Source organism: Triturus cristatus, chromosome 4_1 (assembly GCF_964204655.1).
Source record: "Triturus cristatus chromosome 4_1, aTriCri1.1, whole genome shotgun sequence".
Taxonomy (NCBI): Eukaryota; Metazoa; Chordata; class Amphibia; order Caudata; family Salamandridae; genus Triturus; species Triturus cristatus.
This window is the reverse complement of record NC_140585.1, coordinates 888,156,965-888,182,765: the sequence shown is the minus strand read 5'-3', so window position 1 is coordinate 888,182,765 and position 25,801 is coordinate 888,156,965. Positions and strand designations below refer to the sequence as shown.

The window sequence follows — 25,801 nt, the reverse complement described above, 5'->3', positions numbered from 1 at the left end:
CCCTGGCTTGGACAAGGCTGAGGCCTAAACTGAGGTAGATCAAGGGGGAATTCTAGAGATCTGGCTCTCCCACTCTACACAACCCCACTGTATTAGTCTCAGCTCACCCCTGGCACAATCAAGATGGTTCCAGCACCTCTCTAGCCCCTAGAGTAGTCTCTTAGGAATCCACAGGGCCTTAGGCGCCCTCTATTCCACTTACTGCCCTTTTTCTGAAGCTCCGACGCCGCTGGAGTCGTGTCGACGCCGTGAGGCGGTTCCGGCTCGATGTCGGTGGCCTCGGCGCAATGTCAGTTCTTGACGACGCCGGTAGGCGGTTCCGGTTCGATGTCGGCGGCCTCGGCTCGATCTCGACCTCCGGTTCGATGACGTCGGGCAGTCTTGGCTCGATGTCGACTTCGGGCGGCTCCGGTCTGATGGCGACCTCAGTTTCGATGACGTCGGCCGGCCTTGGCTCGATGTCGACTTCCGGCGGCTCCGGAGTGCGATCCCCACTCCCGACCTCCGGTGCTCCTCTCCTCAGGTTCCGGCGACTCCGGAGTGCGATCCCCACTCCCGACCTCCGGTGCTCCTCTCCTCAGGTTCCGGCGACTCCGGAGTGCGACCTCACTCCCGACCTCCAGTGCTCCTCTCCTCAGGTTCCGGCGACTCCGGAGTGCGACCTCACTCCCGACCTCCGGTGCTCTTCAACTCGGTCTCCGGCGACTCCGGGTACGACGTCTGCTTTTCCAGTCAGCGCCGCTTCTCCACCTCGGGCTCCAGGTCTCCAGGCTACTCGACGTCGGACTCCAGGGAAACCAGTATCCAGGTCAGGATCTTGCTGTTCTTGGATTCTAAGGCCTGTTCCTGCTGTCCAGGTCCTTAAGATGGTTTTTCTTGCTTCTTCCCACACAGGGCTCCAGGCTGGGCTCAGTCAGTAGGGACTAGTATCAAGGGTGGGTTTATGGACCCCACTCCAGGCACAAGTTTCCACCCCTGCTGCCTCACTCCTTCCTCCTTCAGGTTTCTGCTGCTCTCTCTTCACCAGTCAGGTGCCAACTGCCAGCTCCAACTGCCAACTCTCTGTCTTAGCTTCCCAACATTCTAAACCGCCTCCAACTGTCACAGGGCTCCAGAATGTTGCAGAAGGTTCTAGTAGGTTCCAGAGGGTGCTGGTGATGTCACAGGTGGCCACCATTTTGTGCTCCAGGCCCTCAGACAGAAGTTCCAGGGGTAGATAAAATGGCTCCCTGAATCTGCATCAATACTAAAAAGTCTGGTGGTTCCCAAAAAGGAAAAATACTAACAGGGTTTGAAGCAAAAGTGGGACAAAATAAATAATGATGAGGAGGGACCACCCAAAGGGCTGACAGGTCTAACAGGACCCATACCCTTTAACAAACCTCATGTTTTACCCAGTGAGGCCCAAGAAACCTCTGGCCGTAGTCTGGGTAGTGGGAGCAACCCAGTCCATTATGATCTGGATTTTATTCTCAAATGGTTGAACCTGGCCTCAACCTACAAGGTGGCCCAAGTACACAACCTTGCTCTGCCCTATCTTGCGCTTTGTGGCCTTGAAAGTGAGACCTGCCTTTTGCAGGGCCTCCAGAACATTCCTGAGGTGGACCAGGTGATCCTCCCAGGTGGATCTAAAGACAGCAATATCATCTAGGTATGCTGCACTATAGGCTTCCAGACCTGTGAGAACTTTGTTCACCAACTTCTGAAATTTGTCAAGGGCATTCTTCAAACCAAAAGGCATTACAATAAATTGATTATTCCCACTAGGAGTTGAAAATGCTGTCTTTGGCTTGGCATCCTCAGAGAGTCTGATTTGCCAGTAGCCAGCAGTTCAGGTCAAATGTACTGAGATACTTGGCTGAGGCCAGAGTATTAATCAGCTCATCTGCCCTGGAATTTGGATGGGCATCAGTCCTAATGACTGCATTGAGACCCCTATAGTTTACACAAAACCTCTTCTCTCTCTTACCATCTTGGGAGTGAGGTTTTGGCACAAGGACTACAGGACTAGCCCAAGGGCTATCCGAAGGTTCAGTGATGCCCAACCCCAGCATAGGACCTCAGTCCTGACAAAGTCTCTGACATGGTCAAGCTGTCTGTAGATTTTACTCTTGACGGGCAGACTGCCACCTGTCATGGGTGCACCAGGTGGTTTGACTGGGAGTCAGAGAGAACAAGTTGGGGAACAGATTGAGGACTTGCCTACAATCAGCTAGCTGCTGGTCAGTGAGGCTGCCTGCCAAGGCTACTTTGTCAACTGACCCATCAACAGGATCCTGAGAGAGGAGATCAGGGAGAGGGTCACTCTCTTCCTCTTGTCCAACATCAGTTGCCATGAGCAAGCTCATGTCAGCCCTGTCAATAAAAGGCTTTAGGCTTTTCACATGAAGAACTCTGTGAGGACTTCTTGGAGTGCCTAGGTCAACGAAGTAGGAGACCTCACCTTTTTTCTCAAGGATAGTGGGGGGCCACTCCACTTGTCTTGGAGAGCTGCTGGGACCACATGCTCCAACACCCACACTTTCTATCCGGGCTAGTAAACAGTCAGTTCAGCCTTTTTGTCATGCCATGCATTCTGAAGCTCCTGGCTGGCCTCCAGGTTTTTGCTGGCCTTCTTCATGTACTCAGCCATTTGTGAACGCAGGCCAAGGGCATAGTCCAGAATCTCCTGTTAAGGAGGCTTGAGAGGCTGCTCCCAGCTCTCCTTAACCAGACACATCGGACCCCTAACTGGATGTCCAAACTGAAGTTCAAATGGGCTGTAGCCCACCGCCGTCTGAGGAATCTGAGGAATCTCTCTGTAGACAGAGAAGGCAGGGTAGTAAGGCACCCTATTTTTGTCTGAGCTTTTCTGGTAGTCCCACAATCATACCCTTTAGGGTCTTGTTGAACCTTTCAACAAGCCCGTTGCACTGCTGATGGTAGGCTGTGGTAAACCTTTAGTTTACACCACACTTTTTGCACATTGCAATTATGTAGCTAGACATGAAGCTTGTACCTCTGTCTGACAAGACCTCTTTATTAAACCCTACCCTGTAAAAGACTCCCAGAAGGGCCCTAGCTACTACAGGAGGTGTAGTGGTCCTAAGTGGAATAGTGTTCCTGAGGAAAGCCCTCACGATACACCATAACTGTTTATTTCCAATAAGGCTTTATTGTAGACACAACCTGGCATCAGTCCTCACCAAGGTGTCAGCAGCAACTGACCTCAATGGAATTCCTCCGCTATACAATCTAAGGCAGAACCATGCAAACAGAACACATGCAAATATCGGAATGTGCTGCTTGTAGACAGCACAGAAAATCCTCCGTTACTTGTGTGCTGAAGAGTCCTCCACGTCAGCCTGAAGGGGAACGTTCTAGCTGAGACACAGTGCCGGTGACACGTAACCTCGTATTGTCCGCATTGCAGTCTAGTTTCCTTTATGACGATTATGACTTGAGTAAATCATGTGACGTGCCTGCGTGGTGTGCGTCACGGCTCGTGGTGCACAGCACGCAGCGGGATTGCTCGTGCAGGAACTCCAAGTTGCGACCTTTGAAATCTCGAGTGCACAGCACACACCAGGGTCGCTTGCACAGGAATTCCAAGTTGCGACCTTTGAAATGTCTGTTTCACCGTTGCGCACAAACCCCAACGACGAGAGACAGTAAGGAGGGGTTCAAAAACAAAGAAAACACAGTACCATGAACACGGAGGTTATCCACAGCTTGCAAGCGTCGTCCAGATCCAATGGTCACGGTGCGACCATCTCACCTGTGCCAATTTCACTGAGGTTCCTTCTTCACATCAGAGAGGACAACCCAGGTTGTGCCTAATCCGATTCAGCTGCAATCCTTCTTCACCACAGAGTCCAATTTGTCACCAAAATATTGTGGAGGAAGCACTTACAATACACCATAACTGAGTATTTCCAATTAAGCTTTATTATAGACACAACCTGGTGTCAGTCCTCACCAAGGTGTCAGCAGCACCTGACCTCAATAGAATTCCCTCTGCCTTACAATCTATGGCAGAACCATGCAAACAGAACACATGCAAATATCAGAATGTGACTACATCATAACAAATAGCCTCTGGATACCTAGTGGTATGGTCTACTGCCACAAGGATGGAACTGTGTCCAGATGCTGTTGGAGGGTTTAAGGGACCAACAATGTCTATCCCTGCCCTCTCAAAGGGAACCTCAACCACTGGAAGTGGAATTAAGGGGGCCTTTGTAGTACCATCTGACTAACCACTGGCTTGCCAAGTGACACAGGAGCAACAAAACTCCTTGGTGTCTTCAGACATGTGGGGCCAAGGAACGTGAGAGACAAGCATGTCCCAAGTCTTGCTTTGCCCAAGATGTCTGCAAGGGGAATATCATGTGCTACGGATAATAGAAAACCTCTGAATTTCCGAGTGACAACCAACCTTTTAGTGGCACCAGGCTTGGAGCCTCTACACTCAGAAAACAGGAGCCCATCTTCCCAATAGATCCTTGAGATCCCATACCTCCTCAGCAGCAGCTTGCTATCTGAGCTGTTCAAGAGAGGGGCAGGATTTCTGCTCCAGACTCAAGTCCACCCTGGAAGGGCCCCCTGCCCCCAAGAACTCTGCTGTGTCAGGCCCAAGTTCCTCTGGGACATTTTCTTCACACGGACTGAGGACATCTCCCTCAGGAGACTGATCCTCACTCAGAGTCTGGGCGGAGGTTATTCCTTACCCTTACTGCTCCTTCTCTTAGGAGCTAACGGGTCAATTTTTCTAGGATCCAGAGCTCCCTCAGTGCCTAATTGTTTGGCCTGAGCCCTAGAAACAGCAAAGTCACTGGCAGAGATTCCCATCATCTCCACATTCACTGCCTCCTCAGCAGCAGCTTGCTATCTGAGCTGTTCAAAAGAGGGGCAGGATTTCTGCTTCGGACTCAAGTCTACCTTAGAAGGGCCCCCTGCCCCCAAGAACTCTGCAGTGTCAGGCCCAAGTTCCTCTGGGACAGTTCCTTCATTGGGACTGAGGTCTTCTACCTAAGGAGACTGATCCTCAGTCTGGGAGGAAGTACTTCCTTACCCTTCCTGCTCCTTCTCTTAGGAGCTAACGGTTCCATTGTTCTAGGGTCCAGAGCTCCCTCAGTGCCCAACTGTTTGGCCTGAGCCCTAGTAACAGCAAATACACTGGCAGAGATTCTGATTATCTCCTCATGTGTCCTGAACTCCACTTCCGACCAGGCTGAAGTTTCTAAGTCATTGCCGAGACAGGTAGGTCTGGGGAAACCACAACTGTTTTAGGGCCAGTTACCCCTCCTCAGCTGAGATTCAGAACTGCCAAGGAATAATCAGTCCTGATATTGCTTGCATTGGTCACTTGGTAAAGATGACCAAGTATGATCTGGTCAGGAGACACAAGTTTCTCTGTCACCATAGTGACAGTTTCCCCCGTGTCCCTATATGCCACAGCTTCTTGACCATTAATCAGAGGCGGTTGCCTGTACTATCCCAAGTTAGTGGGACTTACAAGTAAAGTGGCAAGTTCCATGAAACTAGGTCAGAACCCACTTCAGAACCCAAGGTTAACCCTACAAATCCCTTGGGGGCACTACTATTACTTGTACTGGTACCAGGGGCACTAGTTGCCCTATGGGGAGTAGTAGTAGTTTCTTTGGTGTTAGCTTTAAAGCAATTTGCATCCCTTGCTTTGTGGCCATTCTCCTTACACAGGTAACGCCAAGGTTTCATGCCAGTGGAAGAGGAGTTTTGGGAACCACCCTCAGAGAAAGATTTTTGTGGACCTTGTGAAGACTCCTTTTTGGCTTTACCTTTATCCCCATCCTTCTCTTAGGCCTTAGAAGAATCTTGCCTCTTCTGGTCACCTCCACCACCATTGTTCTTCTGCTTCACTCTTGTGCGGACAGATTTGTCTGCCTTCTTTCCCAATTCTTGGGGAGAGGTCAGATCAGAGTCCACCAAGTACTGGTGCAGCTGCTGATTTGGACAGTTATTAAGGATGTGCTCCCTCATCAATGAATTGTACAGTCCCTCATTGTCATGGACATTACCTCAGAGAAGCCAACCTTCTAGAGCCTTAATAGCACTGTCTACAAAGTCAACTCAGTCTTGAGTGTGTGCTTTCTGTCCTTAAACTTAACCCTGTTTTACTCAGTGTTTAAACCAAACCCATTTATGAGGGCACTCTTAAAGACTGTGTAGTTGTCAGCATCTTCCTCCTTGACAGTGATATGCTTGTCTCTGCCTTTGCTAGCAAAGGAGAGCCACAGGCTAGCTGCGCACTGTCCTTGAGGGACCTACTGTACTTTACAGGCCTTCTCCAAGGCAATTATCTACTTATGGATCTCATCCCCCTCTTGGTAGGGAGCGAGTATCCTGCTCAGGTTTCTCCCTGACCCTAGGCTCACTAGTGCTGCCACCATGGGACTGTAGTTCCAAATTCTTCCTAACCTTTTGCTCTTCCCAGGGTTTCCTTGTCAAGGGCAAACTGCTCCTTCTTGAGACTGAGCTTAGCTCTCTCAAGCTTAAGCAGGTGGTACTCTCTTTCTAAGGAGTCCTCTCTTCTGCTAGAGACAGAAGTCTCTATGGGAGTGTTAGAGGCAATGAGATTTTCCGAGGAGGACCTAGACCTCCCCTGAACCCTTTTCACCCTCCCAGGAGGAACAAAGTTGGCCCTACCGCTAGGATCCCCCTCTAGGTCATCTGACCCATTACCTGGTAGATCAGAGTTTGACTTTCAGTCTCTTATAGGGACATCTTGTTTATGCCCTTGGTGAGAGTTTCTATACAGAGAGCAATCTTGTACATTTCGGCTACTCTGATTTTCCATTTCTGTGGAGTTTGGGCTCCTCTCGACGGTCTCTGTTTCTGACCTGTCCGAGGTTCTCACTAGGATATTCTTTGTTGATCTGTTCTTCAGTTGTTTACAGTCCTTTTTGCTATGTTTTGACAGGGTGCACTTTTCATTTAAATTTCTGTGGTGCACAGGTTCTACTACTCTTCTTGATGGTGGGTATACCAGCTCTGCCATGTTGTGCATTCCTTGCCTGTGCATCGGCTATTGTTCCTTTAATATGTACATCTCTTTCTTGGAACCTTTACATATGGTAGGGTCAAGGTCTCTGTTTCGTATTCTTTCAAATACTTATATAAGGAATTGTTGCCTCCATTTTATTTGGGGTTGTATTGTTGCATATTCATGTCCTCCATGGTTGTTCTGTGAATACTGCTTGCGAGTTAAGAAAATATTCACTCCTATGGCTTCTCTTCTTTAAGAACATTCTGAGTTTTCGTCCCCATATACTTCGTTATACAAGGGATGTGGGTGTAGTTACGCTTATTCTGTCTGGAGGTTGGATGCCTCCTATCTCTTTGGAACATTTCCTTTTAGGTTCAATTATATTGAGCTTATAGACTGTTGCTGTTTGTGTTCTTATGGAACTATAAATGTATATATCCTTGTATGATTTTCAATCACTTTTCTGTTTTGTCTAGTACATCTTGTGGTCAAATATGACAACTGAATACCTCTTTTTGAAGTCTCCCAGAGTTGGGTTGATTTTTAGCTTGACCTATTGGGCCATGTGTGATACCCCTCCATCCATGCCACCTTGCTGCGACAGGCTGCCGGAGGACCATCTTGACTTACTCCATCTGGAAAGGCCGAGCATGGTCTTATTTTTCTGCTGTTGTCATGGCTTCATTTTCCTGCTTTCAGGATTATGTAGTATTCACAGTAGTATGGTAGTACAGGATATTTACACACACACACACATGCGCACACACGTACACACATCCCTGCGCGCACACACACACACACACACACCTATGTTTATACATATTTAAGCATAGCTTGGCTAAATACAATAATGCAAGATGTAGATTATATATCCGTGAATCTTAATAACAAATGCAGATGCTTCTCTTTTCACTGTATATTTAGGGTATGGCTGTATATAAAGATTCACAAGAACTATAATGAGCCTCCTGGAAGACCAATAATCAGTGCTAAAAACAGTCTGATGGAAAACACAACAAGATATATAGACTATTACTTACAAGAGCATGTACAGAGTCTACCTTCCTATGTAAAGGACACTAGTGACTTCCTTAGAAAAATTTCGAACTTTGAATGGCAAGAGGATTACTTACTGATGGCTTTGGATGTAACCTCTCTATACACCAGCATTGAACATACGGATGGGTTAACAGCAATACAACATTATCTAGCACAGAGATCCACACAACATCTAGAATACAGCAAAATGCTTGTGGAAACACCTTTATGTTTAATAGCCAGCTATACCAGCAAACCAGAGGGGTAGCTATGGGGGCCAGCTTTTCACCGAGCTACGCTTGTCTGCACATGGGCAGATGGGAAGAGCTGGTCCTCAAAGAGGAATTTAGTGATATTTTCATGAATAATGTCAAAATTTGGCTTAGATACATTGATGATTTGTTTATAGTTTGGCACGGTACATCACAACAAGCAAATTAGTTTATTCAGAATGTCAATGTTAATAACATGAATTTGCACTTCACCGCCACAGTCAGTCCATCTCAGATTGAATTCCTAGATACCCAAGTCTACATCAGTAAAAACAAAATTGAAACCCGATTATATAGGAAAAAGACAGCGGGTAATTCCACCCTTCATGCGTCCAGTGCGCATCCTAAGCACCTTATCAACAGCATCCCCTATGGGGAAATGCTACGCATAAGGCGCATATGTAGTAATGATCAGGACCTCAAGGTGGCACAGGATGAAAGTAAGAACCGCTTCTTGCAACGTGGGTACAAAAACAGTGTTATTGACAATGCGATTAAAAAATCTATGGCCTGGAGCAGGGAGGAAGCTATCAAGGACAAAAAAATTGATGATAAATCTTTTGATAAATCTTGGATATCCAATTCTGACAATATGACCCAAAACAATACAGACAGTACAAATTCGAAAGAAGAATTCCGACTAATTATCCAATATAGTCAACAACACAAAAGTTTAAATCAAATTATTCAGCGAAATTGGCCATTGGCACTCAGTGACCCAGTAATAGGACCCCTGCTCCCGCAGAGGGTGTCCATTACTTATAGTAAAGCGCCCTCAATGAGGGACAAACTAGTCCACACAAGTCCTGAAGTGATCAACAACAGTAGCTGGATACAATCGGTCAAAGGATTCTTTAGATGTAAAACGTGCAAGGCATGCATTCAGGTAGTCAATACCAGCACATACAAAACCCCTTTCAGCGATCACAACTACACTGTCTCTAAATTCTTAACATGCAAGACAGAGTACGCTGTTTATGTCCTCTCATGCCCATGTAATTTACGGTACATAGGCAGCACGAAATTACCTGTCTTTAAACGCATCCTCCAGCATCTAAGAGCTATCACAAATCAGGATAATACGTACCCCGTTGCACGCCATTTCAGGGAACATCATAAATCCGACAACCATTTCCTCAAATATTTTGTCATAGATTCAATTCCACCAAGCAGGAGAGGGGGAGACCGTGAAAATAAATTAAGAAAACTTGAAACACGGTACATCCTACAACTGGACACTAAGCATCCTGCAGGTCTTAATGCCACGGAGGACATGTACACTTGTCTGATCTAAAACAAGACACTTGCAGACAGTAGAAGTCAATCAGATGCAGCCCTATCTCTTGAATACCTACTATAATTCGGTTTCGTTTTTAGAGTTTTTATCATTGGTTATTTACCTTTTATCAACAAATCCTCTCATGTCTTTTTAAAAATACAATATTTTACTATTTTATAATGTATTTTTATTGACATCTTATAAATTAAAGTTTTATTGTAATTACTTTGGTTATAACATAATTGTTTTTAGTGGTACCTATCTAGGTGAGAGATTATGTAGATAGGTCGATAGATATAATTTCAAGGTTAAATCACCTTTTTATCTATTCGTTGGCATATTTTGCACACACTAAATTGCACTGATACGTATGCACTTTACAGGTGCGGTCGGTTCACCTTGAATGAATATTGCTATACCTGGCAGTTGATCAAGGTCTCTATCCATCAGTAACACAAGACAGAGGATTTGCATAAAAGATATGACCATAATTGAAAACGACTGTATTAGTAACAATGAATGTAATTATTACTAGAATACAGGTATAGGTATTTCACAAGTACAAACCATTTTCTTTTATATCTTTATCCTAAACGAGATTGTAACAACTTGAGGCATGCTCTGAATCCCGCCTCATGTAAAGATGACTAATCATGTCTCAAAATAGCACAATGAAGTCCAAATCGTAATATATTATCTATAAGAACTCCTCAAATCCAGTTTGGTCCCATAAATTACTGAAATTTGATTTATTTATTTATTAGGCTACATTTGCACACATATTGCACTTTACACATTGCACTTTTACAGAAACAATTATCATATGTTTTTATTGTTTTTGCTTTTAATTCATGTACCACGTATTATGTATTTGCGTGTCATCAAAAAACAGACATATCCACATCATGTGTTTACACTCAGACAAGCATGGGCAAATAATGGACATTATGAACAAAATGATGGTATTTCACCCAGATGTACTAATTGGACTAATGTGACCAAGTGAAAACGAAAGCAAATGAAAGGGCATTAAAATGCACCTTTGGCAGTAAAATTGTATCAAATGTTTAAATGCTTAAATATCATTTAGATATTATACAAGTTTCACACAATGCGTACAAGATCAAGCTTTTTTCTATGTCCATTCAAAATCTAAAACGTCATGCCTGTCACGTGGTCATGTATTCACTTGTATTTGCACTTTAAAAGAGAGTTACCTCCATTAGGACACTGTCATGTGATCAAGGCTCTGGTGAGCCGAAACGCGTTATGGCGATAATGGAATAAAAGAATACTTTGCACAAATTTCGGGTCTGTGTCCATCCTTCGGGAGAACCGTCTGGGAAAGAGACAGCGGAGGAACACTCGCAATATATATATATATATATATATATATATATATATATATATATATATATATATATATATATATATATATATATTCACTGAAAAAACCATAGGTTTCACACACGTTATAGTTACGAATTAGCATTTAAAAAACCTTGCAAATTCACTTAAAAAAACATAGGTTTCACACATGTTATAGTTAGTTGGACATTTCACTCGTAAAAAACCAATGAAATTCCCCCGTTATAGTTAGTGCAGGCAACTATAACTCACGCGACGGCAATCCTCTGCTGATGACGTCAGATATTACATCACTGTATTTAGACACTTATTTACCCATGTCTTCTTCCATTAATCTTTAGCTATACATATATTACAAATATTTATTTTTCAGAAAGACACATATGTCATCAGTGATGTAATATCTGACGTCATCAGCAGAGGATTGCGGTCGCGTGAGTTATAGTTGCCTGCACTAACTATAACGGGGGAATTTCATTGGTTTTTTACGAGTGAAATGTCCAACTAACTATAACATGTGTGAAACCTATGGTTTTTTAAGTGAATTTGCAAGGTTTTTTAAATGCTAATCCGTAACTATTGTGTGTGAAATCTATGGTTTTTTCAGTGAATTTGTACGGTTTTTTAAATGCTAAGTTATGTTTTTATTTTATTTTATTTTTTTCAGGTTTTTCAGGTTTTACACCGTGCGTGCACCGAGCGCCCACGGTTCGCAGTGCGCGCAGGGTGTGCGCTCCTCGCGATTTAAAAAAAATAAAAAATAGTTTTTTTTCCCCTTGGGGGTCCTTCTGTGACCCCCTGACCAAGGCTAGGGGGTCAGGAACTGTCCACTCTGCCCCCTTTTCACGTTCTCCACCTTTGTTTTTCACCCCCTCAGACTGCGAGAGACAAAATGGCGGCCGACACTTCCTGGTTTCGACCGATTCGAATGTTTACCGACATCTAACAACCAATCAGAATTGCGCTCGCGCACGGCAGGGTGCGCGCACAGTGCGCGCGTATAGATATTGATATGCTTTTAAATGCTATTTTCTCAGGAAATACTGAACAGATTTACACCAGACCTGCAAAAGGCACTTCCTTGACCTTATGGCTACCTCTCTGCCAAATTTCAAGTAATTCTGTTCAGCCGTTCGGGCTGTAGCTGCGTCTAAAGGTCCTATGGAAAAATGCATGGGGAAAACACGTTTTGGGACCCCCCTTTTTTCTCGGCCCCCGCTTGACGAATCACCCTGAGACTTTCAGGGCAGGAGCTCAACGGAGAGCCCCATTAGTTTTGAAAATTTCGCGAGGATTCGTCAACCGGCGCCAAAGTTATTCAAAATAGAATTTTGAGATTTCCTATGGAAACTAGGTTGTAACTATAACTATCTACTGGCGACCGCCAGTAGATAATATATATATATATATATATATATATATTTCACCGGATCGCTGCTTCGGCAGTCCCCTTCCTACTGCGTTGGCGCCGCCCGTGGTAGCAGCAACCACTTACTGTGTATGAAATCCTTAATCCACAACTCGTTTGGTTATGAGTAAAGAGGCTGCACACCAGGAAACGGCACAACAGTTTATTGTGCACTAGAAAAGGACGGCGCGTTTCGGCATTAGCCTTTGTCAAGTTGCTTCCTGAACCTCTAATTCCCATAGAAATAGACTTCAATGTTACTAAACATGAAAGAAATATTTAGCGCTTTGTAAACAATTCAGTATAAAATTTCATCTGGAGAATTATTTCAGTGCGTGTTGCGAATTACATTATTTTCACTGCTATTCGCTCCAAATTAATTAAAATGGTTCAATCAAAGGGACATGTTCCCATATATTCCAATGATCGTGGCAATGTATACTGCCTCAAAGACTGATTATGTTATTGCTAAATTCATAAATGATGCTTTACAATTATTACAATTATTATCAGTCCTATATACAATGAAAGATTAAATATCTATTTCCATTACTCGCACAGCATCACCTATACATGGCACAAGATCAAAGCATCTTTTCATATGCATTGTGGTAATGCTACAATAAGGGATCTTGCAACATAATATTGAAGCGTAATTCCACATATATTGATATCGGAATTCATATAATTCGCGCACTTATGACGAGGTACAGATCGCATCCTTTGGAAATTCAGGAAATGGGGTGGTGAGTGGGAAGTGATAAGTGAGTGTTTTAAGTTCTATTCAAAGTGATTTGGTGTTAATTTGGTAAAAGGATACAAATTCAAATTATAGCAGTCGGACCATTGGAATATATGGGAACATGTCCCTTTGATTGAACCATTACGGACACCTACACCATGCAAGGCGAAATATACAACATTGCAGAAAATTGTTTAATATTATTTTGTCGCATTGCTCTTGGATTTTAATTAATTTGGAGCGAATAGCAGTGAAAATAATGTAATTCGCAACACGCGCTGAAATAATTCTCCAGATGAAATTTTATACTGAATTGTTTACAAAGTGCTAAATATTTCTTTAATGTTTAATAACATTGAAGTCTATTTCTATGGGAATTAGAGGTTCAGGAAGCAACTTGACAAACGCTAACGCCGAAACGCGTCATCCTTGGATTTCTAGTGCACAATAAACTGTTATGCCATTTCCTGGTGTACCGCCTCTATACTCATAACCAAACAAGTTGTGGATTAAGGATTTTATATATATATATATATATATATATATATTTATTTATATATATATATATATATTTATCTGATAGAGACATCTAGCCGCTGATTTCTTAACTTTTTACTTCTTTCCAGGCGTCAGACTAGATCCAGAAATTTTTCATTTCAGCTGTATCTCTGTGCCCGGGAACGGCGTCATATGACTCCGTGATGATATCGACTCCAGTTGTGATGTCAGTGTAGTCATATAAGTCCCCTTCGGCTTGCAGACGTCAGTTTCTTCTTTTCCGCACTGTAACGCGGATCCGGAGAAGCAGTCCCTCAGGCCATTTTTGGGCCTACTTCAATAGTTTCTGTCGTTTGGAAACAGTGTGCTTTTCTTATGCCTTCAGGCTTTCAGCCTTTGTGGGTCTTGTACTCGACAAATATCGGTTACAGACCCACACACTGTTTGTATGTGGTATTTAGGAGAACTAAATTCACAAACCTATAATAGGGAGGTTCCCTAGTCAGGCAAGGGGCAGAGAGGAACTCTATGAGGGAGTACACCCTCCCGTGGGTAACACTAAATCACTATGAGTACTCCCGCGATGGACCAACCAGCAATAACAATATATTGCTAGTTCAAATGATGGTATGCCCTATCTCAAGTGTATAACACCACCTAAGTGTGGGGAAGGAGGCAAGTCCTTTTGTTATTATATTCCCTCACACACCCTAGTGGTGTCATGCTTCATCATCGGGACACCCCGACGCCTAAAGGTCAGGGTGGGCTCAACCAATATTTCAGGGAGCACTTAATGAGATGATATTTGGCCAGGGGGGTTTAAAGATTAAAAATCGGTGTCAAACCCCAGTTTCCCTTTATTCTTGGGTTTGGCACTGATAATAAAAACAAAAGAATTGGGTTTCCAGGGATATTATGGTCCTAGGACCCTATTGCCAACATGTTTCTGTCCTGATTGCCCCATAAAGGGTGCACGGACATTCTTCAGGGCGTATACCCCCTGTAAGATTAGAAAAGAAAAAGGGAAATTCCCTATACTAATGTGCAGTAAGGGCAGATAGCTGCTCCTTATTAAAATACTGTCGTTCTGTTAATAAATTCACTCCATCTGTGAAAAACAAACAAGAAGACAAACAACATATAAAGCGCGTCAATTCCGTTTTGCAAAGCAACATTCCAGCATGAATAATATGATTGTCTCTATACTCTCCACATCATCATACGTGAAATCAAAAAATAGAGTGTGCGTGTGATTGTAGCATAACCACTCGTGTAAATGACACTCAACATTGTAGCGTGTATATATTTGGTGGCGGTAATATTACGCATTCTATTAACACACACTATTGTGGCGTGTAACTACTCAGGTGGCGGTATTTTTCCGCATCCTATTTCCACACATTCATTTGCGTGTGATTATAAGACATCGGTCTTAACAGTCGAACTTCCAATATATCAGGACGAGTTTAAAACAAATCCACTCCTATTTCATTCCTATATAGTAAATGCGTATTGCCATTTTCGCATATGTCACACCGTATTGCTTACCCCAATTTAGGAGAAGATAAACATCATGTAGTCACACACTGTGAATTCGTAACATAACAGTTATTCAAATCGGTGCATTCCCGACCAAGCGATCGAGGTATTTGACATGACCGTTCATAACGAGGAGATCCAGTCCCATACAAAGTTGCTGAAATATGAAAGAGAAAAGAAAATAAATAAAATGAGGCAAAATGGGTACACACTCGCTCGTAATCACTCCGTGTCTCAATTAGTTGTTTCATCTACTCAAGTCACTCATTCAGATTACTCACGCCACCAAGGGTCCTGCCCCGTTTAGACACCTATTCAGTATGGGTTCCCACGACTCGGACTCACTCCCGTCCTCACGGCCAAGGTTTAAAGCTTCCATTCCAATACAAAATTGAGGCAAAAATCCTGACTAAGAAACTGGAAGAAAGATCCTACCCTAAAAGAGTCTCCTTAACATATGGGAGCCAACGGACCTGCCACCGAAGGGAAGGCTCTGGGTGACGCTTGGTCAAATGGTGGCTAAACGGAACATTGCCAGACTCTGGGGAAGCCCTACTTCACCAAAACTCTCGGACTGGCACGGCGACATGGACTAGTGCATGCTGCGAGAAAAGACTGTATATATTGCAAGAGGGTGCCCCAGGAAATGGGGGGAAGTATGGTCCAAATATGGTCCAAATGGAATGACTTTAGGGGTGGCATTTGTGAGCCGCCTGCCGTCGAGCAGGATGATGCAGGGGCTATATAGGACTCCCACGTTTTAGTGGCTCCTGGGGCTGAAATTGGGTGCCGCAGCCGCCCATGGGTACGGAGTGTCTCTACGGTTAGAGTGGTGACTGGTTTTAGGGAAGTTTGGGGGGGGGGAGTAGTTGCTCGTTAGGCGCCGGCGCCGTTGGGAGTTCTCCGCTTGTTTATGGCTGTACATAGAGAAAATGAGGCCTGCATTATCCTTCTTTAACTGGTGATACGAATGCACTTTCTAGCGCCGCCGTACCCCCGGGTTGACGGCACTGGGCTGTGTTAGATAAGACAAAGTGCATGAATGCAATATGCGGCCGGCCCGAGGGGTTGTAGGCCAAAGCTGTGTATCGTAAACATAACAATAAAGGTCTTTAAAAAAAAAAAAAAAAAAATGAGCAGCTATCTGCCCTTACTGCACATTAGTATAGGGAACTTCCCTTTATCTTTTCTAATCTTACAGGGGGTATACGCCCTGAAGAATGTCTGTGCACCCTTTATGGGGCAATCAGGACAGAAACATGTTGGCAATAGGGTCCTAGGACCATAATATCCCTGGAAACCCAATTCTTTTGTTTTTATTATCAGTGCCAAACCCAAGAATAAAGGGAAACTGGGGTTTGACACCGATTTTTAATCTTTAAAACCCCCTGGCCAAATATCATCTCATTAAGTGCTCCCTGAAATATTGGTGAGCCCACCCTGACCTTTAGGCATCGGGGTGTCCCGATGATGAAGCATGACACCACTAGGGTGTGTGAGGGAATATAATAACAAAAGGACTTGCCTCCTTCCCCACACTTAGGTGGTGTTATACACTTCAGATAGGGCATACCATCATTTGAACTAGCAATATATTGTTATTGCTGGTTGGTCCATCGCGGGAGTACTCATAGTGATTTAGTATTTAGGAGAACACTAGGACTCCGAAGACTGCAGCGTCTGCCAAAAGCTGAAGCCGAGGGCGCTCAAGGAATGCTGTTTGAAACCTCTAGGTGCGCAGATGTCGTGGTCTACAGACAATTCAGGTCAGCCTCGGTCTCCTTCTTCTCGTTTGGAGGGTTGTTTACAGGGCCATTCCAGGAGCCTAAGCCATTCACAGGGACGTCACTCTCCATTGACATCCCAAGGTAAGCGCAGGTGTTTGAAGTCGCTGCAACCCCGACTTCGCCGTATGGAGACTGTCTCCCACGGGTCCTCCCGTTTGCAGTTTGAGGAAGCCGTAAAGACCCCGCTCGCGCCTCCCCGTCTTTCCAGGAGCTGGGGTGTCGATGGCTATCTGTCCCATAGGATTCAATGGGTGTTTATTTATAATATCTTATAAGTATAACTTCCCACTGGGACAAGATAGAAAGATGGAGTTTAGTATGCCTGAACTCAGAATATAAAAATGCATCTTTTAGTAAAGATGATTTTTATATTTTGTGTTTAAAAATACCACTTTTATAAAGTGAGTATTTTCTTGCTTAGCCATCCTGTGTGCATCTGCTGGTTTGTGGATTGACTGTCTGGCTTTGGAGTTACAGGGGCTTGGGAGGTGCATTCACTGTTGACAGCCAATGGGGGGGTCGAGGTGTGTCCTGCCTTTCCTGGATAAGTCAGGGCTGAACAGACCTGGGCTTCATTTAGAGGAATTGGAGGAGATTGACTTGCACCTGAATGGGCCTCGTCTGCCTTACACAATGCTGTCTCCACCTCCTGCCGGGAAACAGGACCAGAGAGTACAGAACTGGTTTTGGCTGAGCACAGAGCCTCTCTGCCACAAGAGAACAAAAATAAATTGAGTATAAATATTGGAGTGCAGTACTTTAGATTGCTTCTGGAATCAAGAGGAACCTCTGCCAAAGAGAAGAGCAGGGAAAGCTAAAGGAGAAGTACGGCCTCTTTGCTGTGTGCTGTCTGGGGTTGGCCTGAAGTGGCTGTTTCTGCCAAGGAGAGGACAACGACTTTGCTGTATGCTGCGCATCCTGCTTGAAGAAGATCTCCAAGAGCTTGAAGTAGAGATTGCCTCATGTTCTGAAGTCTCAGGGACACAAAGTCTTCACCTGCTGGGAGTTCTGACCTGCCAAGAGGTGCCTGCTCCTGTGTTGGGCCTCTGGAGGTTGTTCCTGCTGCTGGGAGCTGGGAAAAGAGAAGCAACTACAGAAGCATAACACATCCGCACCCGTTTCTGACGCAACACCACCGTGCGGGAAGAATTTCAATACATCGCCATCGTGCTGCTGATAAAACTGACGTAGCGCCTATCCACTGCTTCGCATTACTTTGCGCAGTGGGGGCGTGCCAAGGGTGGTGCATGGGCTTTCCCATGCAACTACACAAGGTTTCTTAAGCTAAACCCAATTTACCAAACACAGTAGATCGGGTTTAGCATTAGAAAACGGCGCCCTTTTAAACTAGGCGCAAGGAAGGAGAAATGCTTTCATTTCTCCTTCCTTTTCCAAATTTGCATGCGTGCTGCACTGTGCAGCACACATACAAAAGGAAAAAGCTTTCCCTCGTGTCTCGGCATAGTGTTTTGTTCAGGAAGGGTACCCTACCTCTACAATACCTATGGTAGACTCACACACACACCCTAGCGCTAATGCGCTAAAGTGGTGCGTGGCGCACAGCAGCTGTAATCAGCTCCAGTGCAAGGGAAAGGGGAGAAGAGAGCCATATCTTTGAAAATAGGACACTCTCCTGCTCCTTCCCTGACATGCAACGCAGCGCAGCCTCGCGGGAGGCTGCAATGCATTGCGTGGAGATTTGGTAAATCTCCCCAAAGACTTCACCACCAGCTCCCCTGAGTTTCCTTGCTGGGAGTTCTGACCTTCCAAGAGGTGCCTGTTCCTGTGTTTGGCCTCTGGAGCTTGTTCCTTCTGCTGAGAGCTGGGAAAAGAGAAGACCCTACAAAAGCATGACACATCCGCACCCCTTTCCGACGCAACACCACCATGCAGTAAGAATTTCCACGCATCGCCATCGTGCCGCTGAAGAAACCGATACAGCACCTGTCCGCGGCTGGAGGAATCGCTGCACGCCGAGTCTCGTGCACCGATCTATGAAGTCCGAGATCACCGCACCAACTCCAACGCAGGCCCGGCTGTGCGACTGCAAGAACCAACGCATCGTGGTACCGCAGCTGGACAGATCAACACAGCGCCATTGCCGCCGCATTGCGAATCGATGCATTCTCAAATCCCCATGCATCGCACCGGGGTGCCAAGTCTACAGCAACGCCGGGGCCGCAGTAAGAAACAGACACATCACCTCCCCGCACAGTAAGAAACCGATGCATCACCTCCTCTTCAGTAAAGAACCGGTGCATCACCTCCCCTGCATGGCAGTAAGGAACCGACGCATCACCTCCCCTGGAGCAAGGAATCGACGCATCACCTCCCCTGTGCGTAAGAAACCTACGCATCACCTTCCCTGCGGCTGTTTTTGCTTATGATTTTGACACATCCAAGGTACTTTGTGCTGAGAGTGTTGCATCTATAGTTTGCTATGTACAGAACTGTTTTTACCTTTTAAAAGTCACATCTTGAGAACTGTATGCTCGATTTTTGTCGTTTTGGTCTTATTTGGTTTAGATAAAGATTACTTATCTTTCTAAACTGGTGTGGTGTCCATTTGTAGTGTTTTCACTGTATTAATGTATGTGTGCACAAATGCTTTACACACTGCCTCTGAGATAAGCCTGTCTGCTTGTTCAAAGCTACCAAGGGGGTGAGCAGGGGTTGTCTACGGACGTAACTCCCTTACCCTGACTAGAAGCAAGAGTCCCTACTTGGACAAATGTGCAAACCATTGCCAACTCGAAACCCCCATTTCTAACACAAGTGCTTTAAAAATATACATTTTAGTGAGCATTCAGACTATAGCTATTGTCAATATTTTTATATGTGTCCATTAAAAGGGTGCGCTCCTTTTAATGGACACATATTACCTATCAAAAAGAATAAATATTTGTCATCATGAAGCTGAGTGACTCCATTAATTAAAACCTACACTGGCTCCAACCACTGCATACATTTAAATTTATTTCAGGTAGTGTGCACCTTGGTGAAAAGGCATGTTTCTTCTTTTGGGGCATATTATCAAGGGCCGGCGATAAATATTGCAAAGCGCGCTTAGCGCTTGCATATTTATCGCCGGCTATCTCTGGAATTTCTCGCCCGGTTAGTGCGTTATTAACAACGCGCATCGCCCAGGCGATAAAAATTCCAGAGATAGTGTGGATATCGCCGTTTTCCATGGTGGAAAACGGTGATATCCTAAATGATAGGGCCTGTGGTCTTAGCCACAGAATCCACCCCCCATGTTAAGTATGCCTTAGTCAGGAATTTAACAGACGTTAAATTCCTGCGCTAAGGCATACTTAACGCGATTTAAAAAATCGCTAACCTTCATTGTTAATATCGCGAAGCTGCCTTTGCGATATTTTCCCTGGTTGGTTTCACAGCCATGCCTACTTAGCATCTCATTAGCGATGCAAAGTTAGGCGTGCTGGAAACGGACGCTAAGTCAGCAAGACACACGATAGCGTGTCTTTGCTGATAAGGTGATGAAATTATCGCCGCTTTTCGCCCAAAAACGGACGAAAAGCATTGTTAATATGCCCCTTAGTTCTCTACTATCTGTTTCACTGCACAGGAGCTCCCCGTGAGTGGGCACTGGACCCCAGTTATAGCAGTCTTACAATGAAAACGAACATGGGGTACATTTTTCTTGCTAGGATTAGGGCCCAGGTCACCTTTGTTGTGCACGGAACAGGGCCCAAGCAACGGGGGAGGGGGGAGGGAGACCTAAATGTGCGTTATTGCTGTTGTTTTTTACACAAAGCGGTAGAAAGCTTGCTTTGGGCATCTGGCCTATGAGTAATGGCCCTAGTGAGTAGGCATAGTAGACAGCCTGCTTCGCAGAGCTGTAGGTATCATTGGTGCTGCAGTTGCATTAGAGGCCCAGGGCATACTTGCTGTGCCAGAGTTTCTTTGAGGCTTGAGGCAATGGCCCATGGGAGGGGAAAAATGAAGCACCTTGATTTAACCAGCAGAGAGATGAGGGAGAGGTGGGAAATGGGAGGGAGAGGGATAATGAGAGATGGGAGGGAGAGAGATGGTATGAGTTTGGAGCCCTTGTTAAGAAACGTCAGCGGAAACAGCAAACAGTACCTATCATTAGTGAAACAGGTGCTGTGACACTGTTGCCCAGGGTTCCACTAAATCACATTTATGATTTTTTTACAATAAAAAGGGGGCATAAGGACTCATTTTCCTTGCCAGCATTAGGGCAGATGGCGCCCTTGGTGCAAAAAAGAGGGACAACATGTAGTAGCTCATTTTCTTTCAGAAAGACACCAGGCTTCTTTCAAGATTGAAGTGATGGTCAGACATGGTGGGGAAGGAGTGAAAGAAGAGGAGAAAACCTGCTTCTGAGGGCCACGGCCATCATTTGTGTAGCAGGTGGAGTGTACTGGGGTCCACAGCACCTCAATTACGGGCAGTAGTGTTTTTGGTCAGTTCTGTTGATGCTGTTGCATTTTCATATTTAGTGTGGATAACAAGATACAGAAAAGCACACCTGAAATGATCTCATGATCCCTAGTCCCCTGTTATCACCCCCCCTTTCACTCACCACATCTTTGCCATATAGTTTTGTTAGGGGGGACCAACATCAAAACTTTGGCTTGGGGAGGCTTGGAGCAAAAAAGTTTGAATGCCTCTGCTCTAAGACGTGCAGAAAAGGTGTCATTAAATTGACAACTATAGAATGTTCAACAGATCTCTCACCAGTTCATCTACTTAGAGTGATAGAAAGATACCTGATTACAAATCATTGGGAGCGGAGATCTTCTTATAGTAAAGTACAGGAAACATATTTTTTTTATTAAACTTAAAAAATTATTAAAAATATTTTATGTTAAATTCTATTGTAAATTCATTTTATATATTGTAAATGAAGAAAATAAATGCTATAAGACTTTTAACATTATTTTGAATTACTTATTTAATGTACAACATTAATTTAAATTAGTTAATTGGTATAAAATACATTTTAATTAAATTCTTTTTTTAACTTAGTTACATTTACTTTCCAAATTAAAAAAGCAAGTTAAAATATTGGATGAGAAAATTTTCTTTTTTAATTACATTTAACTTTTCTAACATTCAATTCGTTTTTATAGAAAAAGTTGAAATAATTTACTCTAGTTTAACATTAGTTCCCATGGGATTCTATTTTAAGTCCCCGCCTCCATTTTTTTCTGTGGGTGGGAGTTGCAGTATAAGTGGTAGGCTATCTGAGGTGCTAACTTGGTACTCTTTTTTGGCAATATTAACTTTACACTAAAAAATGTGGCTTAACCCCAAGTTTGAGGGGGTGGAGACGTTCACGTCTTCACTTTTAAATAGCTTTACATTCAAATTTTGGGAATAGACCAAAGTAGTAAAGTTACTCAAAAGTGTAAGAGTAAATTTTCAAGTAGTAAATCTGCACACCCCAATATCTATGAAACTTTACTCTGGATGTGACCTTTAAGGAGTACAAAGTAATTACTTTGGTCCCATTAAGCTAATAGCAATGTTGCTGATAGAACTTGGAAGGTCAACCAATATGTGATATACAGGACTAGGGGATCCCAAGCGCATAATTGCAGTACTACTGATACCAAAATCACTGGCTAGGTCACTCTTGATGTGAGTTTTCACAAGCCCCATCAACGTAATTGTAAAATTGCTTAATAAGCCAACCCGAAAGTGAGATTGTGAATAAAAGGGCCTTTTTCTGGACACCACTTTTGCTTGGCTTGTTAGTCTACTTATTTGATAGGGCTGTGTAGTTACAAGACTAAACATTGTTACATTTACATTACAGCCATTGTACATTGACATACTGTAGGGACTTGGTTAATTGTACACATTATTATCAATGTGTACTTTAATATGTTACCAACCCCTTCGCATGAGGAATGGGTAGACCCAAGACACTTTGCAGTTCTTACCAACTTGTCACCCACTTATTCAGCTTGAGTATTCTGTTGACAGAGGGCCTGAAACTTGTGTGGCGCCAGGGGGTGTATCGCAGGAGATGTCTACACCTTTAAGAAACAGCTGCCAGCCACTAAGTGGCAGGGAATAACAAACTGAGCTCTAAATATGAAAGCTCAGTTTAAGAGTACCGGTATTAACCAGCAGTATTCGTTCCTATTTAATTGCCGTTTCCATTTCTGACATATATTTAAAAGGGTCCTGTTTTTGTGCCACTACAAAAACATCAAAGTATGCCATGTAAAACATGGTTTGATAGATATTTATTTTCCTCTTAGAGAAAGCCACTGTTCTAACACAATTATATCAGATAGGAACTCAAGAGATCTGCTTTGTTGCAAGGCTACCGACTCCTAAATGTCTTATGTTGTAACTTTCAGGACTTTAAATGGTATTGTCTTCAAGTTCCTAACTTTATTTCTGTCACTTTGTTTTGCAGCCAGTGAAAGGTCCCAAAGGATCGAGCAAATCCCGCAGCAGCAGTAAGAGCCAAGGGAAAGGGAAAGGAAAAGGCAAAGGCAAGAAGTCCAAGAAGACCAAAGCCCCTGCAGCAGAAGTGGACATCCTCAGTCCAGCTGCCATGCTAAACGCCTATTATATTTCGCATAATGCAGCAGACTGCTTAACATTTCGAGGCTTCGGCTGGCCAGGGGCTCCCAAAAAGAAAGGAAAGGGAAAGAAGGGAAAGAAGAAATAGTGTGGATTGGTCATGACACAGTGGCCCAAGGAATGAACCAAAAATCAAGACGGTGGTGCCAATGTTGGAAGGGTCTTGCTGTGCCTAGTGTAGGGCATTTTACAGATCAGTGTTTGTCTAATGATGAAATGAATGACTTTGAGACAACAGAGACTGATAGTGCCAAGTGAAATAGCCATATCCAGTACAGTAAATTGTTTGTTCTTTGAGTCCTAGCATTTAATTAATTGAGGCTGCAGCAATACAGTTTTCTTTGGAGTATTACATTCTATTGAATTGACTGTTCTCAGCAAAAGATGCTGCCTTTTGCTTCTCTGCACTCGGTGCTAGCGTAGCTTTGCCTGCACCCTGCCACAATCTACGAATTTGGATATTGTTAGACCTCTGATGTCCTTACTTATTCTCTAATTTATGTCTGCTAGGACACAATAAAAGGCCCGCCTACCCATTTCAAAAAGTGTTTTCTTTTTTCTTTATGGTTTATACTGTGTGGCTAGGGGTATATTCCTGCAATCTCTAACTTGATTGTCATGTACCCTCTTTTCTTGCCCCAAGAGAGTGAGTCGTGTCAATGTTAGCTTTCTATTGGCTGCCAGTTTTTATTGTTCAGACTTCCTCCGTCACTGCTGTTCCTCAGAACCTATACTTCGTAGCACACATCTGCGTGAACATTCATCAGCACCCAAGTGATTACATGAAGGCTTGGTAACCTACAGTAATATACCTCAGAAAGGCATTTGGCCATCAGTGAATGACCGCTGTCAATATTTGAATGTTCCAACATTTGTTCTTTTCCAAGAACAGATTTTGGAAAATTAAAAGACTAGAATTTTAGAAAGTCCAAAGTCTTTGAATGTATGTCACTGCAACTTTTAATTCGCTCAGAGTCCACATGGGTGATTCAGAACGTTTGCTGTTCCTCTGGTCAGTGGGAGACACTTCTCAGTCTTTTAATGATCGAACATCTCTTTGCAGCTAAGAACAGGTCATTTAAAGACTGACAAGTTTCAGTGAAGCAAACACTGACATTGGCCCGAGGAGGCAACCTTGCTACTCAACATGCGTTTGCTGAGGAATCTGTATTGGATGAACTATGATATTTAGGATGAGAAAACCACATTGAATGAACTTTTCTATATCTAGATGATCATCAATGTTCCACAATCACATCTGAGAAAATCATATTAGATGAACTTCTTTAGTTTGGTTTTGCAACTAAAAATAAGTAGCACAGGCTAACAAGACATCTGATTAATATTTGATAAATGAAATAAAATAGATTATTTTTAGATATTCACGTTGATGTATCCTTTTGAACTTTCGTACACTGAAGACACTGCTGGGAGAGCACTCTATAGTGATGGGACACATCTCCTTTTCCACTTAGCTCAGTGGGTATTATGTAGTACTTAATATGACTTTTCAAGGATGTGGTGCTTCCGATTTACAGCTGAACCACCAATTCAACTGATGTTGTAATTTAACTGAGATTACACAGATCAGTCTCAGACGTCCATTGTCTTGGTTAGGCGTCAACCTTATTTATTTCATTAGGAAATGTCATAGGCAGTAATCCCTAAGAGGTGTCAGAACATCGATACGAAGGATTTGCAGAGAAAGCCTGTTCTTTCTTCTTCAGTTGTGCAGTGCCACAAAATGGTTTCTTGTCGTTTCAGACCCTTGGCCTCGTGAGAATACAAAAATAAGAAACCAATCCCATAGCCTTGGCTCTGGGGACAAGCTGTGGCTGGGAGGACCTCAGCACTCTTCTCCCTTGGTCGCTCTGGTGACTCCACTGCCTTTTCCCTTCCTTGCCGCCGACATCTGTATCAGTCCTGGGCTCGTTAAAGGGGTGCTTCCCCGCCCGCCTTCGTTGTAGCTTCCTTCTCGTATCGAACGAAGGGCGCGTTGCCTGTAATGGCCTGTTATCATTAGCTATATTGGAATTCTCCTTGCCAGAACTTGGATCCTGTTACAGTACACCCATTCCAAGAGTGGCCCCTCGGGCCACTGAGAGGCCGCATCCCGGGACAGAAAAGCCACATGGGGAAGCAATTACCCCGCTTAGTGTTGCACCTGAAACAAAAAAAGGGTTGCAGAGCTAAACACCAAACCCCTTCCAGGCGGCGAGCACTCCCTCCCCGTATCCCCCTGTTTGTTGCCCTTGCTGCGCGCTTTTCCCTTA

At 44.0% G+C, this 25,801-nt stretch overlaps 1 protein-coding gene across 1 annotated transcript in view; it reads left to right on the top strand.

Moving 5' to 3' along the window:
• The window catches only part of SMKR1 (small lysine rich protein 1), a 226,884-nt gene extending 202,820 nt beyond the window's left edge, over positions 1-24,064 (top strand). The window contains exon 4 of the mRNA XM_085651173.1: positions 23,359-24,064. Within this exon, the coding sequence (XP_085507299.1) occupies positions 23,359-23,616 (258 nt within the window). The 3' untranslated portion in view covers positions 23,617-24,064. The remainder of the gene's footprint in view (positions 1-23,358) is intronic.
• Positions 24,065-25,801: the final 1,737 nt, after the last annotated feature.